At 40.1% G+C, this 18899-nt stretch overlaps 1 protein-coding gene across 1 annotated transcript; it reads left to right on the forward strand.

Moving 5' to 3' along the window:
- The first annotated feature begins 487 nt into the window (after positions 1 to 487).
- Positions 488 to 18542, forward strand: wdr43 (WD repeat domain 43). Its single transcript, XM_044047766.1, has 18 exons — positions 488 to 807; positions 1710 to 1844; positions 3602 to 3723; positions 5885 to 6005; positions 6224 to 6342; positions 6461 to 6563; positions 7399 to 7463; positions 8960 to 9119; positions 9581 to 9667; positions 9751 to 9876; positions 10192 to 10341; positions 10621 to 10707; positions 10869 to 10900; positions 11498 to 11561; positions 12593 to 12706; positions 14742 to 14811; positions 17510 to 17565; positions 17676 to 18542. Exons 1-18 carry the CDS (start codon positions 514 to 516, stop codon positions 17814 to 17816), a joined length of 2046 nt encoding a protein of 681 aa, XP_043903701.1. The 5' UTR covers positions 488 to 513; the 3' UTR covers positions 17817 to 18542.
- Positions 18543 to 18899: the final 357 nt, after the last annotated feature.

The following is an 18899-nucleotide window of genomic DNA, read 5'->3' on the forward strand; positions in this document are numbered from 1 at the left end:
ATAATGAATACATTTGTTTATAATAATTGTATTATTCAGGTATTTTTTATTTAGCATTCTATACACTGAGCCCACAGCGATTAAATTTAAAACAAGCCCAGAAAAGACAAACTCAAAACCATTACAAAAAAATTAAGATTATGAACTGATATTTGTTTTTATTATATATTTTATAAGTAATTTGTGAAAACATAAAGGTTATTTAGCCCACTGCTATAGTCAATAGTCATCATTTTAAAGCCAATATCTGCTGATATCGTGCTGATAATACTGTGCATCCCAATGAAATATCGATTTAAAGCCATTATAAGGCTAAATGTTTTTTGTTGTTGTTAATTTTTCTTTTTATGGTCGGGATAGTTTGTATAGCATTTTGTATGTTTTGAATTAATTCATTTTCAGTTGTGCGAATGAACTATCAGGCAGGTCGCCACCCGCCATAAAGCAAAAGAAGAAGAAGAAATTTGTAGTGTGGCAGTAGCAAGAGCAGCCAATGAGTGGGCGGTGCTCCTGATGAGCAAGAGCGCATGTGCGAACACACGGAGCCACACGTGGGGTTTGTGTAAACCAAGGCACGCAGACGCGATCTGCGCTTCAGAAATGGCGGCTGACGCTGGCAGTTCTCCGCTGCAGCTACCCTGCGTTTTCTCACCCAAAGCACAACAGTTCTTGGCATTGTGCGCCCAGGATGGCAGACTTCGTGTTTGGAACACAGACAGTAAAACACTTCACCAAGAATATGTGCCTTCAGCCCACCTGAGTGCCACTTGTACCTGCATATCCTGGGGACCATGCCGGACAGCAAAGGTACGTGAGGCTGATGGAGAAATTCCCTGCTATTAGCCACATTAGCTAGCAAGGCCTGGGAAGTGTGTGAGAGTTTTTCATAGAGTTGTACAGTGTTACGCCGTAAACGGGACGTCATTTACAAAATAATGTGCACATAAAGCCCAAACACCAGAGCCTTGCGTTAATACAGACACTTCCCCGGGTCTGACAGAATTGGTTAGCGGGGAAGCAGTGTTAGCCGTTAGCTAGCTTTCAACAGCTGCGTAGGACGCACATGTTGGTCCCACATGGTGGTACAAGAAATCACGGGCAGTGTCTTAACTTGGTGTTTCTGTGTGAACGAACTTTTAAGTATGTTTATCTCAATTAAGTTACCCATGTCAATCATTTAACAGTGTCCGTGTACTCTCTGGCGCTGAAATAAACTCGTTTTACAAGTTAGCATTAGCTCAGCAAAGCTTCAGAAGCGTGTGCCACCATGACACTCATGGAAGGAGAGGTTGTAGAAGTTTTTCTTCTGTGTGTGTGATGCCAGTCGTTAAACTGTCGAGCACTCGTCATGGGTTTATATAACAATAACAACCCAGCATTTGTCCGTAATAACGATTTGTATTGACTCATTACACGTAAGTTTTACAAAAGTGATTATTATGGTTTACCAGCAGAGTGTTGATAATTTCGAATTAGAATCATTATTTTTTTGCACATACAGAAATTTGAGATGGTGACCTTTAGTTAATGTATTGTTTCTTTTCGGTAGCCATCAGTGCGGTAGAACAGGATTCAACAGTCAGTGTCAGTAAGGCCGTTACTGTCTTGAGTTGCATCCTTCAAGTGTACTAAGCTTGCTCATACTTGTATGTTACCCTCATTACTATGTCAATATTACAGGTGATGTTAAGATGAGTGCTGTGTTTCAGGATGGGCCAAAGAGGAAAAAAAGGAAATCAGAGGCAGGACAGGTGGAGGAGAAAGCAGACCTGTTGGCGATGGGCACAGCAGCAGGCACTGTGCTCATCTACAGTGCCGCGAAGGGAGCACTGCACTGTACCTTGGTGAGTTTCCACATGTTATACTTGCTGTGTATTTGACAATCATATGTGACAGTCACACGTGTGTAAAAAGTTTGTCTGATATTTTTATAATATTCAAATAACCTTCAATGTAATTTCTATCTCAAAGAATTGCACAATTTCTCTGAACTGCTGCTGATACAATACTAACTTTATGTTTCTGTCAGACATGTTCATTATTGCGACTGGTTGGGCAACTGCAATTAGACATGGCTGACTTTTTTTATATATATATATATACTGTATATATATAAACATTTAAATTGTTTTCCAAATGTATCCTGGTAGAAATCAATGTTTTTTTCTATAAAGTAGAAAGTGGTGATTAAGATTTGAACGTTAATATTTGTTTATTGCAAGTCATATGCACAATAGTGGATGTGGTCTTTCAACTGGGAGGCTGTGGGCTCGATTCCCATTTCCGCTAGTCTACATGCCAAGACATTTAACCACCTTTGCAGCAGCATTTGAATGTTTATGAAAGATGTGTGATCGAAAATTGTATGAATGTGTGCACAAATGGCAAAACTGTATTTTAAAGCAGCTTTGAGTTGTCATCAACACTAGAAAAGTGCTATTTAAATACAGACCATTTACCGCTTCACATTAAACCAATCTGCCAGATTTCAGTATTTTGGAATTTTTTCATTATACAGTTATAGCACTGCTCAGCTAGGCTCTACTTGGTATCTGACGTGCAGACATATAGTACCTCCTGGACATGGGTAGAGTTGTCATAGCGCGGCTGTACGAAACTGCCTTGATGTTTTATACACGACACAAACTGGTGAAGAGCAAAGCCTTTCTTTTTTCTGTACTTAATCATTAGAATCAGTTAATTAAAAAAACAAGTTTAGCACTTCCTGCGTGACAACTATATAGTGGAAAAGCACCATCCTGGTGACCCACTGCCCTGCATGTTTAAGGTGTTTCCCTGCTCCAACACACCTGTTGTAAATGGTTAACTCATCAGCAGTGGGTCCCCAGGACAAGGATTGCAAAACCCTGATATAGAGCAATGTCTTCCAAACTTTTTATTAAGAGATCCATATTTTAAAAATCTATATAACACAAGTGCAATATGCTACAAATGCAAACTGTTTGTGTTTCAAAGTAAAAGCACAACACAAAGCTTTTATTGTGAAACATTTGCAACAGTATGAGACACCTCCAGATGTGCAGGAAGAATATTATCAAAACATAGTTTCTGATTTATGTATTTGTAGCTTGAATATTCTCTGCTTTATTTGCTCCATGTAACAAAGAAATCATAAAACAGAATAATTATGGTTTAGGGACAAAACCAGACTTTCTCATTTCAAGGTTTGGAAATTTTTATTATGAACTGAATTGTCAAGGTCTCTTCTCCAAATAGACATGTTTATTAAGACTATACCACTGAATGGAGTTGTTTGAGGTTAAAATCTGTTTCAAGCTGTCAAATGGGGCTATTTGCTCAGCCTGTTTCTGTTAACTTTATTCAGAAATCAGATGACCAAATCCCCTCATGTGTTTAACGGTTGTAGGTACAACTAGTGACTTAAATCAGTCAACACTCAATATTATTAATATACATATAGTGTTAATATACATATATGTATATTAACATGGCTAACATGTGTGACGTAAAATACCACCCCAATAAACTTGGTGATACATTGCAACTACTTGAAGTCTTTACTGTTGAATAATGGGACAGTTTGTATACCACTGCTAACCCTGTGATCTGTCTCTGCCAGGATGGAGGCCATAGTGGAGCGGTGAATTGTGTCCAGTGGCACCCTGAAGACAGTTTATTATACAGCGGCTCAGACGATACAAACATTATTGAGTGGGATCTGCAGACCGGCAAGATGCGAAGGTCAGTATAAACTGTATCAACAAAAATGTTATGTTTAAAAAAAAAAAAGGGCAGTTGAGATTTGGGTCCACTTAACTGGTAAGGTGAAAATGTAATAATTTGCAACTTTTAGAGAGAGCTGTATTGCTTACGCAGACTCTTTTTTGGACAATATTTTGGACTTTTTAAAATGTATTTGCCATGTTTTCCAATCATAGACTATCGTCAGTTTAATAGACTCAGCTGAGTGACAGCAGAGCCAATTTCCTGTGTCCCGCGTGATTCTGAGTGACTGAGCTGTTTTTGTCTTGCATAAATATCTGACACTCTTATTTTCTCCAGTCACATAATAGAAACACTATGCAAATGATGCTGCTTCATTTACAAAACATATTTCTGTTTCTCTGTAATTTTCATACAAATATTTCAGGGAGAAAGTTACCAGTGACATATGATGGAGCATTTCAGCACTTTGAAAGCATATGCTCATTGACATTTTTAGGGGGTGAGAGACAATGCTGGGGGAGTGGGAGGTTTGGCCCATTTCACAATTTCACAGGTCAATCTCACTTTAGTCATTAAAGTATTAAAAAGAATATCTCTTTGCCTGTTGTCCCCTGAAAAAAGCTTAGTTTGACTATGCAGATTTTTTCACTGATCCCCAATAGTTGATTGTTTGGATTAGATTATTAAAATTCTGGAGTCAGATTTCTCAGTCATGAGCTCCTCATCAGAAGAGTGCAGAGAGACATGCCAGTTTTATGCGTGATGGAAACTCCAAGCAATCTCCCCATTTCTGAATGTTTTTGCTGACTTTGACACATTTTTACTGCGTTAATCTTCCAACTCTACCATTTTAAAGAAGTTTTTATGCAGAGTAAGCAGTTTTTGCCAGGCCTGTATGCAGAGTAGTTTTAGTACAACGGCCAATAGGAGAGCCCACTCTCTGCCCTGTGATTAGTCAAAGCTTCCCATGGTGCTACAGATTTAGTTGTGATGCTGTAAACAAAGCTTAGTGTTTAATCAAATCACTGGATGTACATTTTGATAAATGGTTATTACTGAAGCAAGCATTTAAAAGCACCAAAAAGCCATACCTTCAAGGCCTATACAAGCTTCCATTTGGCATCACTGAATTTCACCATGCAGACCATTTCTGGTGCCTATTATCGTAGTTGCAGATTCAGTGGGTACAGTCATGACATTTAATGTCACCATAAATCCACACTTGATGGTCTCTAAAGCCCATTTGTGGTCCACTATGGTTTTGGAGAGTGGTGAGTGCAAACGTGAATGGCACCCAATGGAACGTGGCTGTACACTTTCAGGATTAGATTTAAATAAACTGCAGTGGCGGGATACAACAAAGGAAGTCAACTTGGCTGCTGGCATGAGAGTCATAAGTAGGTACTGGCAATTCACCAGGTGCTGGAAGATGTATTTAAAGGGATACACCATTGAGACTGCACACATTGACCAAAACCAGAATTAAAACAATTTATTGTCATTTTACTGTACAAACTGTAGTGCAGAAGAGTTAGAAAAGTAGTTTGCATTTATCTTGATATTCAGAATAAATATTCAAGGCCACAATAAAACACAACCCTGAAACTTCACTGAGGCTGTTGGTAAATTGGCAGTTGCCAGTTATAAACACATGCATTAAGTAGGCCTGTAGCTGTTATGATCATCTTTGTCTGATCACAATTGGTTGTTCTGACTGCAATTATTTAGCATAATTGTTTTGATAAAAGTTCAAAGAAAAAACAGCTCCTACCAATTGGAGAAGAGGCACAGAAATACAAACCACAAGTCTGTTTGGGATGCTATAGAAACATCTCTGCTGAAAATGGTAGCCCCTGTAAAGCAAGCTTCTTAAATGCTTACTCTAAGACTACAAAAACGTGTATTCCATATCTGTCAAGCCAAATGACAAAAGAAAAGCCAAATAGTGAGTGCGTTTTCAGATTTGCTGCAAAATGATGGTGGTCAAAACAGAAATTCCATACATCTTAAAATTCTACAGAACTATCACTCACCTAATCAGTTCCTTCCCTGCAAATGTTTAATACTGAAGCTTTTTCACAAGGAGTTTGCAGTTATTGTGTATGACCAATGTTTGCTACATTTCATGATTGGGAGATTCCCTCCAGCAACTATTGTTATCTCCTTTTTGACACAGTAAGTGGAAGGCGGACCGTGCAGCAGTGACCAGTTTGTGTGTGAGCCATGATGGAAAACTACTACTTTCAGCAGGTCACACAATCAAGATGTGGGACTTGGACACCAAAGAGGTTTACAGGGTAAATAAAGCTGATTTGTGTTTCATATTTGTTCATTCATTAGACCACAGTTAACATATAGCTTCTGTTTCTGCTGCAATCTGACCAAATAAGGGCTATCGTCAGAGTTTCCAGTGCATTTAGTTATTAAATTAGTTAGTTAAGTATGAACTCAATTGAAATAAATGGTGCACCTGACGTTTAGAGCATGATTGACTAAATACATTTTCTCTGTACAGAAATTCACAGGGCACTCCACAGCTGTGACGACCCTGCGCTTTGCCACCACACGACCCCCTGACAGCAACGGCCTTTATTTCCTGTCTGGCGCAGCTCACGATCGACTACTCAGTGTATGGTGAGTGTTCGTCTTGAGAGCCTCATCATAAAAAGGAAAACCTACTCCCGTCATTTTGCAGGTTTCTACCTGCTTTGCTCTGGGTGTTATTAATCTGATAGAGTTGTTTTCATTGTAGGCAAGTACGTGAAGACGGAAAGGACAAGAACTCAGTGGTTTCCTTCACACTGACTGATGAGCCACAGCACATTGATCTTGTCACATCCAACAGCAAAGAAGAAGTGAGTGAGGAAAGGTTTTTCAAAGGTTTTAATGAATATATTAGTAGGATATTAAATCTGTGTGTGTGTGTGTGTGTGTGTATACATATACACTGCCTGGCCAATAAAAAGTAACCATGTGACACCCATCAAACCTAGTGCCTACTAAACAAGCCTGTGGGGGCAATGCTATGATCTGGGGTTGCTGCAACCCAAAGAATGAGGTCAGCTGACTGAATATACTGAATGACCAGGTTATTTTTTTCTTTCCTGATGGCACGGGCATATTCCAAGATGACAATTGGCTCAAATTGTGAAAGAGTGGTTCAGGGAGCATTAGACATCATTTTCACACATGGATTGGCCACCACAGAGTCCAGACCTTAACCCCATTGAGAATCTTTGGGATGTACTCGAGAAGGCTTTGCACAGTGGTCCGACTCTCCCATCATCAATACAAGATCTTGGTGAAAAATGAATGCAACATTGGACAGAATCAAGCTTATCAAAACAATGCCACAGCGAGAGAGTGCTGTAATCAAAGCGAAAGGCGGTGCAACACAATATTATTGTGTGTGACCCTTTTTTTGGCCAGGCAGTGTATGTATGTAAATATGTCAAGAAACAGTTGAAATATATTGCCATATGAATTAAGCAACTGTAGCCCACATTTACATTTGCTAACCTGCAGCTTTCAAAAAAGCCAACCATTTTTATAAAAGCTCTGCTGATACTGTTGAACCATATTTCGTAAGCTTGACCATACAATAATTGCAAAATATTGAATTTGAAACCTAATCTCCAGTTATGTGACATTGGACCTCTTTTCTTAACTTGTTAATTTCATTTTTCACAGGCGGTGAGACTGGCAGTGGTGTGTAAGGATGGGCAGTTGCATCTCTTCGAGCACTTTCTAAATGGGTAAGCCCTTCAAACACTTAACACTGTGCTAGGCAATATTTGCCAGTTGAAATTAACTGGAATCCAATTAACCTGTTCAACCCTGACCCTCTTTTTGGGGTCCCTGTTTGCAAATGACATGCCCAAACTAAATAGAGTATATCTCTGCAATTACAAGCTCTATGTGAATTATTGGTATCAAAATAAAGATAACACTTGTGAGATTCCACCAGAAGTGTAAGTTTCACTGTAAATACCACTGTGTCAGAGTAAATGCAGATGGGACCTACAGTAAACGAAGGATTTTTTCCCTCGCCCAAAGAAATATTGCATTTTAAAATAAATAACACCTTTTTAAAAATGTGCATTAGGAGCTTAAAAACCCATGTAAGTCATGTAACAACATGTGGACATTAGCTGTGCAAAGTCTGATGATGCTGAAGTGAAGCAGAGTAAAATGACTGAGGTTTTAGTAAAGAGATGCCTCGGCATCTCTTTAAGATTACTATGGGTAAAAAATAATAAACCCTCCTGCTGCCTTTGTCGGGGCATTTTTCTCTGGAGCGTCAGAGACAACTCTGATCCTCTGCCTGTTCAGGGCCACCGGCTAGCGTTGGCCAATCTGGGATTGACAGCTCGTTTTAAACTTCTAAACCAATAGAATCAGGCTGTGGTCTCCGAATGCACGTAGCTCCCTCCGTTTGCACATCAGAAGGACGCAAATGAGTATGACTTAGTTTGACAGACATTTGCCCTTCTCCAATCAAAACAAGCTAATGGCTGTCTGGAATGACCAATCAGACCAGGAACAGTCCCCAAAGCATGCTGGGAAGTCGAGTTCTCCGTTAGAAGCGGTTTTGTTCTGGTGAAAATAGCTTGTTTTGCTCAACAGCAAAAGTAAGACAACATTTCTGGTTGTATTTCTTGAAAGTGAGTTGTTTTGCTCTTATTTTTACGGCTGGACCCTTGAGTTTTAGCCTAGTTTCTGAGCTTTCTGTGGGTATGTGAACATGCCTTTGATACGTATGTGTTACAGTGAGTGAGTCTGCCTCCCGGGTTGAATAGGTTAAAAAAATGTTTTATTTCACTCTGAAGTTTCATGTTTTAATCTTTTCTTTCTCTCATGTGGTCATACTTGCAGCCAAAGTTACATTTTTATTGAGCTGCAGTGTCGCAAATGAATGGGTGTGATGTTCTGGTACAGCTCATTTCCTGAACTGCACAGCTCAAACTGGTGTTTTTGTTAGTTAAAAGGCTCTCCATTGTGTCTTAAAGTATTTTTAATATTTGTTCACACACAAAGGTTGGTGTGTTTGCTCCCTAATGGCAGCTAGGGAACAGTGCAGTACTGACAGATGACACTTAGTCTGATGACGCATATTCCCTTCTCCTCAATTCAGTAATTCAAAGTTTTGCATCATTTGGAACACTGTTCTTATTGGATCTCAAGGAAGACATTTTAATCAATGTTGTCTGCTTCCTCTGCTCATAGTCTCTCTAAACATCTGTCTCCACAGACCCTGTAAGAAACCCTTGTCACCACTGTGTACAGTGCAGATGTCGGATACAAAGGACTCTCCAGTGCCCATCCCCCTGCTGGCAGCAGCCCTTGGAGCTGATATTAGAGCTGTGCTACTTGCCTACGGCAACCACCTACAGCCTGTGATAGAGAGAGTGGTGAGTACAGGGAGCTGTGGAAGTATGTGTGCAGTGTGCCAGGATTTTAATCAGAAGAGGTGCTGTTAGGCAGTGAGTTGAACTAGAAGTCAGAAAGAACTTATGGCACTTTACAACTATGGTGTTCCAACATGGCTCTACTCTACATTGTTTCCATTACTATAGTACCCCCTCAAGTCGTCATAGCAATGCTGCATGAAACTGCTGTGACGTCATTTTATACACGACACACACAAGTGATGAGCAAAGCCGAGTGGTGATGGAACTCTGTAGTTGAAAACCGCCATTAGTAATGCTACTGTATGCTCACAGTTTTTGTGGTGGGGATTTTAAAATGCATGGTACTATACAATTGATAAATCTTGATTGATAAATTATGTTGAATTGTATGAGTTTACTGCCTTACCTTGTGTTATCTGTTGACTCTGAATTCACCTACTACTGTCCTTCCATGTTTAAAGGAGCTCAGCACATCAGAGAGACATGTGTGTCTGACCAGGGATGTACAGACCAGCTTATCCCTCTCCATGGAAACCTCCATTTCCAAGGTAACAATGGCGTCATCTTTTTAGGTACAATCTGAATGTCCATGATCACTTCAGATAAATTCAAATGACAATTGCCTTTTCAGGTGAAAACCCCAATTGTCAATGCCAAGAGCAGAGTGTTGGTGCCAGGGCTTCCTGGCCACCAAGCCCCTGTGAAGGGAACCACACAGGGATCAGAGAAGAGGAAAAAAGACACAGACACAAAAGAGGTGGGATCAGTAATGATGATATTTATTGTGATGCATTGGACAGTGACTCGACTGCAATGTGTAAAGTGATTGTTTTATAGCAGAGGGGGTCACTGTTTTAACTGCAAGAACTGGGTGCTTGAAGGCATTATTTGTGCCTCACACCTTTTGTTTGTAATGCCTCTTGCTGCAAAAACAATTTGCATATGTGTGTCTTACCTGATGCTTTCAGACTAGTTTGTTCTTGGTGATTTATAGCCGTTATATGTGGTATTTGTAATGCCTTCTTTGCCTATGAGAATATTGTGTTGACTTAACTTTGTTCTTCTTCTTTAGATGTCGATAGCTGAGCGACTGGGTGAAATCGATCTGTCTTCTGTGTCCACTGAGAAGGGAGCTCCTAAAGGGATGGCTTCTTTACAAACAGACAATTTTGCAGTGCTGCTGGTGCAGGGCCTGGAGAGCAACGACGCGGGCATCCTAAATGTGAGTCTGGCATCTAAACTAACGCATTCACTTACACCGTCTTATCTAAGTTTGTTCTGCCTGAAGAATCTGCCCATTTCCTATTAAGAAAGTTGGAAGCAAAATGTTAGATTTTTTTTTTTGTTGTGAATATTACAACCTATTTAAATCATGTCTAAATGTAAATGCTCTAATAACCCAAACCTGCAATTTACTATGTGGACCTGAATAATTATTTGATGAAGGTGTTGGCCTCCACTTTAAATTTTAATGACCTTGTTTTGTATTCGTCTCTAATAGAAAGTATTCCAGACTCGCAAAGAAATGGTGATAAAGAAAACAGTTGCCCGGTTACCGCTCCCTGCTGTATTACCATTAGTTGAAGAGGTGAGTTTTAATTTTCAGTGTGTATTTTTGTCATTTGTCTTTGAGCAGCCAATCTGGCTGGACCTTTTGTCACACTATTGGGATTTTAAAGTTAATAATTTAAAGTTGTGTGGATACTTCTTTGTAGTAGCTTTAATGTGTCCATTTATTTCCTCCTGCAGATCACAAAGCGGCTCCAAGGGCACCCTTTCACGTAAGTGAATGCAACTGATCATCTTTAATTTGCCTGAAGTTCAGTGTTTGACATTTTTTTTTATTTAGGGTTGGTTAAATTTTGTTTTACGGGACATTATATAAATAGTCTTGTTTTCCTCTCCGACATGATTCTCCCATTTTTCTGTCAGTGAAATACTTAAAATCTGTGTTGAATTGCTCTATATTCTGCTGTCTTTGAGCTCGAGTGTTCAGACAGAGTCATGGGATAGTAAATATGTCAAACTTTTCCACTATTCCACAACATTTTATCCAGTCAAAACCATAACTCGCCAAAGAGATAGATTGTGTCTAAAAGTGAGTGAAGTGCAAAACTAATAAAAGCAGCTTTGGGTAGGGCTATATAAATACAAACCATTTACTGTTTTACAATAATTGGGTTTTTTGGGTGTTTATATTAACAAAAATGATGATGGATTTTTTCGTTTTTTACTTTAAAGTCTCAGTCTCACATGCTGTGAAAATGTAGATTATCCAGTAATTTTCATTGAAAATAACACCTGTGTCTGTTATTAAAAGGGCACCAGTTACAGGCCTCTGCCTCCTCACAACATGTTTGATTTGTTCCTTCCCACAGGGCTGTTCTTATGGTACGGTGGCTCAAGGCTGTCCTCATGCACCACACGTCATACCTATCATCGGTGAGTCTACCTAAGCACCATCACAGTGTAGATCTGCAATGTTCACTGATATGAAACCACCAGCCTTTATTCTCTCGGTGCTTGTATGTGTGCTGTATGAACCATCAAGATTACAACTGTGACTGTGTTTCCATAGACACCAGTAATGCTGTCATTTTTAATTATACCAGTGGCACAGTGAGTTAGTGAGTGTCGTTAACAGAGGTTAAAAATTAAAATGAGTTTTTGTCCAGGAGAGTGATATTCGCAGTAGTTAAAATTAACAAAATAAGTCCAGTAGTAAACCGTTGAAACAGGAAATGGTTGTTGGAGCTTAATGGACCCCAGCACACTGCTTAGCCAGTGGTCATTTTTGGTGGTCAGCACAACAGGGTGGCAATGATTTATAAATTACATTTAAAACATTCTGTAGTATGGATTAACCAGGCAGGCCTTGAACCTGGATAACATGTATTCAAACAGTGAGGGTGGGTGGATGTGCAGCCCACTATCCACACACTTTACTGCCTGTTGTGATCAGTCCTTAAGCAGCACAAACAGCAATTCAAATCAAAGCAAACACAGTGCAAATCCCCTTTTGTCCAAGTAAATATTCTGTTTAATTTAAATCTGCATTCACTGATTTCCTCTGACCATCTGTCCTTTTAATTTGGCATCAGTCTACAGGAGTTTTTTAAATCCAGACAGATTTTAAAAGATTAAAATCCCTGTAGTTTTCCTCAGCTCTGTAATCTATACCATAGCACTGCAATCTCAATTTTTCCCTGACCTCTAAAGTGGTCTATCGAAACACAAAATAGTTTTGTTATTGAGCTAAAGAAGAGAGAAACCTTTGGGTGACCCCATGGCATTTTCCTTTAACCTTCTGATCCACTGGAAGGCTGAATGCGTAGACTAAATGAGAGCAGTGGTAAGCTGTGGAGACGAGTACTTGGCAGGGATTTTTTTTTCATCAAGTGTTGTCTTGTTAGTGTTTCTGCTGCTGAGTTATTATTTCATTTTAACTGAGATTTCAACTGTATATTCAACAGCTGCCAGACTTGGTCACCCAGCTGGGAGTTCTTTATCACATGATTGAGAGCAGAGTGAAGATGTTCCACAAACTCACGAAGCTGCATGGCAAACTATATCTTCTAATGACGCAGGTGAGCCTCATTTACTGAAACTACCAATTGTCTTTGCATGGAAGTGTTTTAAATAGCCAGACTCTGCACAGAGGTAGGTGCTGTAATTGTCACGCGTGTCATTGACTTTGGGGGAAAAAAACACATGTTATGAGTCCATTCATACACTGAATCATGTAGTGCAGAGCGCTGAGAGTGAGCGTATTCTCCACGTGATCACTTGCTAGTCCTACACCATCCACTGCATAAGGTATATTGCCTGAGGCAAAAATAAGTGAAAAGGAAACATAATGCAGACACTGCCAGATTTGCAATGTGTGTCAGGAGAGGCACCTCACAAGCATTGAGGTGGTTTGCCGTCAAAAAGATGAATGAAGCTCATGAGACGACATTCAGTCACTTAAGGATCTCATTGTCCTTAGCAGTTGTTTTTTTCAGTTCAGTTTGCCAGAAATACATGCACAAGTGGTAAAAGGCAATAATGCTAATGTTTCCACATCTATGACTGGTGAGGTATAGCATAGTGTTTAACTGAGGATTAACCACAGTCATGCATGTGCAGACCAATTGACCACAACAAACCTGAAGTCCCAGCGCTACATTCTCACTCTGGCTAAACTGTGACAACAAAAATATAGTGCTCAATTGTAGTGTTTCTTTAATTAAATTAACAAGGTTTTATATGATCAAAATCCAAGGAAGGAAGTTAATTTTTGTCAGTATTCCCAATCCCTATTTGAAGGTATGGCTTATTTTACTGTAACTCTACAGATAAAAATACAAATACAATTTATATGAAATATTAATACACAATTTAGAAAAAAACATTTCTTACGATTAATATCCAGGTCACTAGTAGAGATCAGTGATTTATGTGCTGCAAAAAAATGTATGCTGAATATCAAATCTGAAATGTTTGTCATACATTTAGGCTTCATGAATGACAGCACAAGGTTTATTTCAGTCAAACGTTGAAAAGGTGAATAAATTTGTCAGTCTTGTTGCTTGTATTTATTTTTAACCTTGAGTTAAAACTTGTGCCTTCCGACCCTGTCGTCAGACACATCCATCTTACAAGGATGATTATCATTTGGAAAAATGCAAACTTTGATACTTGTGACATTGTTGGGGAAGGTGGCGGAGCAACCTGCTCATCAAAGTAGACAGATTATTTTTCACGGCACATTCTAGCTATGTTGCCGACATTGGCATTGCGATAAATTCACTACTACAGTGCATCCTTAGATTTTACAAGGACGAGCAAGATTGTGAGTCTTGGAAATAGAAAGTTGATCATTCTGACCTTGAGGATAAGGTTCAGCATACACCTTCCTCCTGAACTCAGTGCTTCCCTTGTTGGTTCAGTTATGCCGTTTTATGCAATCATTTCAGCATAATACTACACAACTGACAATTACTGTAAAATAAAGGGATAACAATTTGTTTGCCATGAAAGCTAGGGTTGCAACAATTAACTTTTTTTATTATTATTTTTCAGCTTCTCAAGTTTCTTTGCTCTATATAACAAATAAATCAAAACTGAATAACAAGACATTTAAGAACGTCATAATTTAGATCTTAGGGGAACACCGATCTACATTTTATGGACCAAACAATCGGTTCATCAAGAAAATTAATTAATTATAATCAATTAATTGATTATAAGAATGCTTTTTAGTTGGAGCCCCCAGTGAAATCAGTGTTGGAGGAACACCAGGTTACAATGTTATTTCTTCTCTTCATAGTAAATCCAATAAAATTATGCCATGTTGATTAGTGACACAATTAATGATTATTTTTGTTAGTTGTATGGGGTCCATTAAGTTCATAACAAAATGATAAAAATAAATCTTATTTATCTGTGAACCATATAATTATCGAAATTTAGTAGTTGCAGTATGCAAATATACATCCCCTTAATGAATGGTGTGTGCACAATGAAACAAATGTGAATTCACTTGACAAGTTTTGTTTTATGTGAAGATGTTGTTCCTGGAGGAAAAACGACCTTTTCTTTCACAGAATCCCTAATGTTTGTCTGCTTCTTGACCACTAGGTGGTGACAAGTGACAGCAGTAAAGCAGTTGCTGAGGTTGACCACACAGCCAAGCTTGTGTATGAAGAGGGTAAGTGCTGCTGCTCCTGCAGTGTCCTTTTATGTTCAGTACCCCTAACCCTCCCACTGAATACAAACCGAGTCATTCAGTCGGTGTCACACTTTTGTTTGAATTTTTCATACTTTTGTGTGTTGTCCCTGTTCCTTGGCGACTTCACGGTTCCCCAAGTCTTTCAAATGCAGCGTGTAGCATTTTAACCTCGATCTGTCTGAGTCCCTGTGATGAGTCAGTCTGGAGAGCTGTGTGAGCGGCAGCTGACCAGAATACAAAGATCTTGTTTGTACCCTCTTCCTCCTCACGTACACATTCCCGAAGGCTGACCTGTGGCTGTAGTGACACTCTGAACATGCTGTAGTGCAGCAGGTCACAGCAGGAGACATTGGCGGAATCCTGTTGGTTCTCATTATTCTTGCTGGCATTCCTTTTCCTCTCTGTTCACCTTTTGGACTCCTCTCAAAGACTTCTTTACTCTGTGACTGGAGTTTTATGAAGGATGCACATGCACACATTCTTGATGATGCATGCAAACATGACTCCTGTTGCCTGGCAACCTGACCGGCAGTGTTCAGATCCTCCCATTTGAGCAGAACACAACAAGGCCCCCACTCTGTTTATTCTCATTACTTCACTGCAGATAAAGCTTTATTGAACCACACAGAAAAATGGCTTTCTTGAAATAATAAAGCTCCACCCTCAGTTCCAGTGCCTTAGTGGTCCAGGATGGGAAGTTTCTTTCAGTGGAGCAGGAGGTCATTGCAGTGCAGCATGGATACTGCTGTCTACTGGGTTTATGGGTCCAAAATGGATTGACCATGTGCAGGACTCGCACCCTAACCTTGCTGGAGGCATTGGCACCATTATGACTGACTTTGTGGCAAGATTTGGTAATGTTGCTAGGTTTAGGTTTAAGTGGTATCTGACTTGCCTGCTAATGTTGAGTGCACTTCAGGGTAGGAAATTAGCGTAAGCTCAGGGTAAAATGCCCATGAAATATCTGAAGTTGTCCTTGAAATTCAAATTACGAGGATTTTTAATGCACCTGGAAAAATAGGTGATGAACTTTTGCAAGGCTTGAGTTGAAAATGGCCAACAAGGCATCCAAAGCACATGCAGCTCCTGTGTTGTGTTGTTTCCCGGGCATCAAGCTCACCCTGCATCTATGAGATCATTGAAGTAATGCCTCAGCCAGGGTTGAGTGGGCCTTCTCCTCTAAGAATTGTGTTAAAAGCAACTGGAGAATGCAGTGAACCTTCAGGCAGTGCCTTTACTTCAAGAGATATAGTTTGACAAAGGCAAAAATCATGCCATACAGCAAGAGACAGTCTGTGAATGTATAGAAAGAGTTCAATTTGATTTTGAAACTCCTGGCAGTGTCCTGATTTAAAAAAAAAAAAGACAAGAAAAGTATTTCCCAACAAGTTCAAAATGCCCCTAAAACGTATTTCACAAAAAAGCCTGTGTTAAAGTTAATTTCCTACCCCGGTGCACTCTGTCTGAAGAGAACAACCCTTTCTTCGAGCTCTGTTTGCACAGTGTTGTGATTTGATTGGCTGGCGCTCTCGCTGACTCACGGAAAGCCAGCCATAATGCAGTTAAGCAGCGCTTGACTATGCCCCATTTAAAGTGAACGAGCAGCCTTTCCGCTGAACCCTTCACCTCGTCTGTGTGAGTTGGCCCTCAGAGTTTGTGGCACTAGTCACTGAATCATGGATTGGTCAGGTTGTGTGGAGTGGACAGGCAGAGTTGGTTAGAGATGGTTTTAATAATTGATCTCGCTGTTGCCTCTTTAATTGTTGCACCAGTGGCCTGCATGGACAACATTAATTATACATTAATTACAATGCCGCCGCATGAGCTGGTGTAATTAGCATGTGTACAGAAATATGTCGGAATATAGGATTAGATTCGAGTCTGTATTAATGAAGTGAATAGAGTTGAAGTCACCCAGGAGAGATGCAAACTGTTCCCTCCACTTCCTTCCAAAATGGCAGAACATTGGCAATTTGTACTTGTACAAGGGTTGTTTTTAGACCATGCAGCAACATTTCTGAAGACCCCCACACCACACACACACGAGCACAATTTGTAATAAACAGTTACAAATTCCCAATTGTCTCCTCTGCCACGTTGCAACCTGGAACAACTTCAAGTGAAGATCTGTGAAAGGCTATCATGTTGCCCAGCACGTCTGATTGGTTAAATGAGCTTTTAATGTCAGTTACCCTCTCATACATCACATACTTCGTCATTTTGCTGGATGAAGGAAATCCACTCCCAACTGTTTGGAGAAAGGTGTTCGTGATGTCAGCCCCGATGATGATGATGAGGAGCCCCTGTTTTGTTCACCATATAGACGTATTTACACTTAATGTATGCACTGTTTGTATTTACCGTTGAGACCTAAGTCCACAAGTCACCGTTTGCAGCAGCTGGTGACTGGCTGACCTAATGGTGCACAAAGCCTCAGCAAATCATATTGACATTTCCCCTGCCGCAACACAGTTGGTGCTGTTGTCATAACTGAAGGACCGTGCCATGGTATTGAAATGCAAATACCCGCAAATCCCTCTGCATGAATTTCACAGAAAGCCTTTCCCTCTTCTCTTGCTCACTGACTTCTTCAGTCAGGGAGGAGGGCTGGTGCAATGAGAACCATTGTTTTGCAGCATCAGCTGATGGATTTCTGTCTCAACTTGTCCTTTTATAGAATCATCTGATGAAGATGAGTCCTCTGGTGATGAAGGCCTCCCCGATGATGACTCTGTAAGTATAGTACAGATGAATTTAGTTGTATAGCTGTAGCCTAATGCTAAAAAAAAATGCAGTATTGCTACTACGGTGAATGAATGCATGTTTTTTTTTGTCCTCCTCAGAACTGGGAAGAGGACGAGGCAATGGAGGACGACAAGAAAGAACAAACGGACGAGGAAGATGAGAATCCAGACAGCAGAACAGAATCCAAAGCGAACGGAGACGAAGACATGGAGCACGAGAATGAGAGCGAAGAAGAATGAATCTGACGAAACCTCCCATAAAATGGACATGAAAGAGTTATATAAACTTTCATTTTATTTTCTTGCTTTTGATTTTATTATGACAACAAACGATGGTTTTACAAAAATCAAGGGACACATGTTGAAGCGTGGGCCGGTTGTTGATGTCCTGCTTCCTGTCTTTTTTTCCCCCCCCCGCCAGTCTGAGGAACAGAGGCAACATCTTGGGGTGGAGGCCAAAAACTTTCTGTGAAATGAAACTGATTCAAGTTGTCCTGCTTTGTCTTGCTTTGTATCAGTGTGCAGGCCAACTCTGTAGCCTGAGTTTGCTTTGAAAATGACTGAACAGATTCCATTGGCCTACGCTGCAGTCGGCATTCCAAATTCACTGTCCTTTATATAATAAATAGTATATTGTATGTGCAGCTTAACAATAGATGAGACAGTTCTCTGTCTGTAATTGGTTTATTCTAACCCAGCTCTGTAGGTCACATGGAACGCTCAGCATTGTTCAGCAGAGGCAAACGCCACTCAGGTGACGAGTTGGGAACCAGGCTTCCCCACCCCCAGGCCTTTTGTTGTACAGAAAACTGCTTGATCTGGAGATGTGTTGTCCAGACAAGAATATATATCATGTTCCCACACAGTGTAAATCTTTATGTACAGTGAAGTGTTTGTATGAGCTCTTCCCTCTACAGCTACCCTCCCCAGAAATCCATGCGATTAAATGAACACCTGTAAAGTCTCCTCATCTGCTGCTTTCTTTGATCTGTCAATTCTTGATTGCAATATTTGCCCCGATGTTTTAAGTGTCTTCCTTTTTTGTGTGTAAACGTGTGACATCTTGACCCCATTTCATCAAAGGTGACTGAGGAAAAACAATGAAACTGTGCTCAAATCGGTGAATAAATGGGTTTTCAAAATGGATGAATGTGTCGTAGGGTGGTGAACACTGCTGCTCAGGTAGTTGCTCCAGAAGGGAGAGGTGTGCAGAGTCGCTCTTGTGGAAGCTCGGCTCTGATTGGTCAGTGATACAGATTTAGTTGTGAGGCTGAAATAAAGGAGGTGCACAAGTGTTCTCTCCCTCGTTAGCTGATTAACATT

The sequence above is a fragment of the Solea senegalensis genome, linkage group LG16, assembly GCF_019176455.1.
Source record: "Solea senegalensis isolate Sse05_10M linkage group LG16, IFAPA_SoseM_1, whole genome shotgun sequence".
NCBI classification, from domain to species: Eukaryota; Metazoa; Chordata; class Actinopteri; order Pleuronectiformes; family Soleidae; genus Solea; species Solea senegalensis.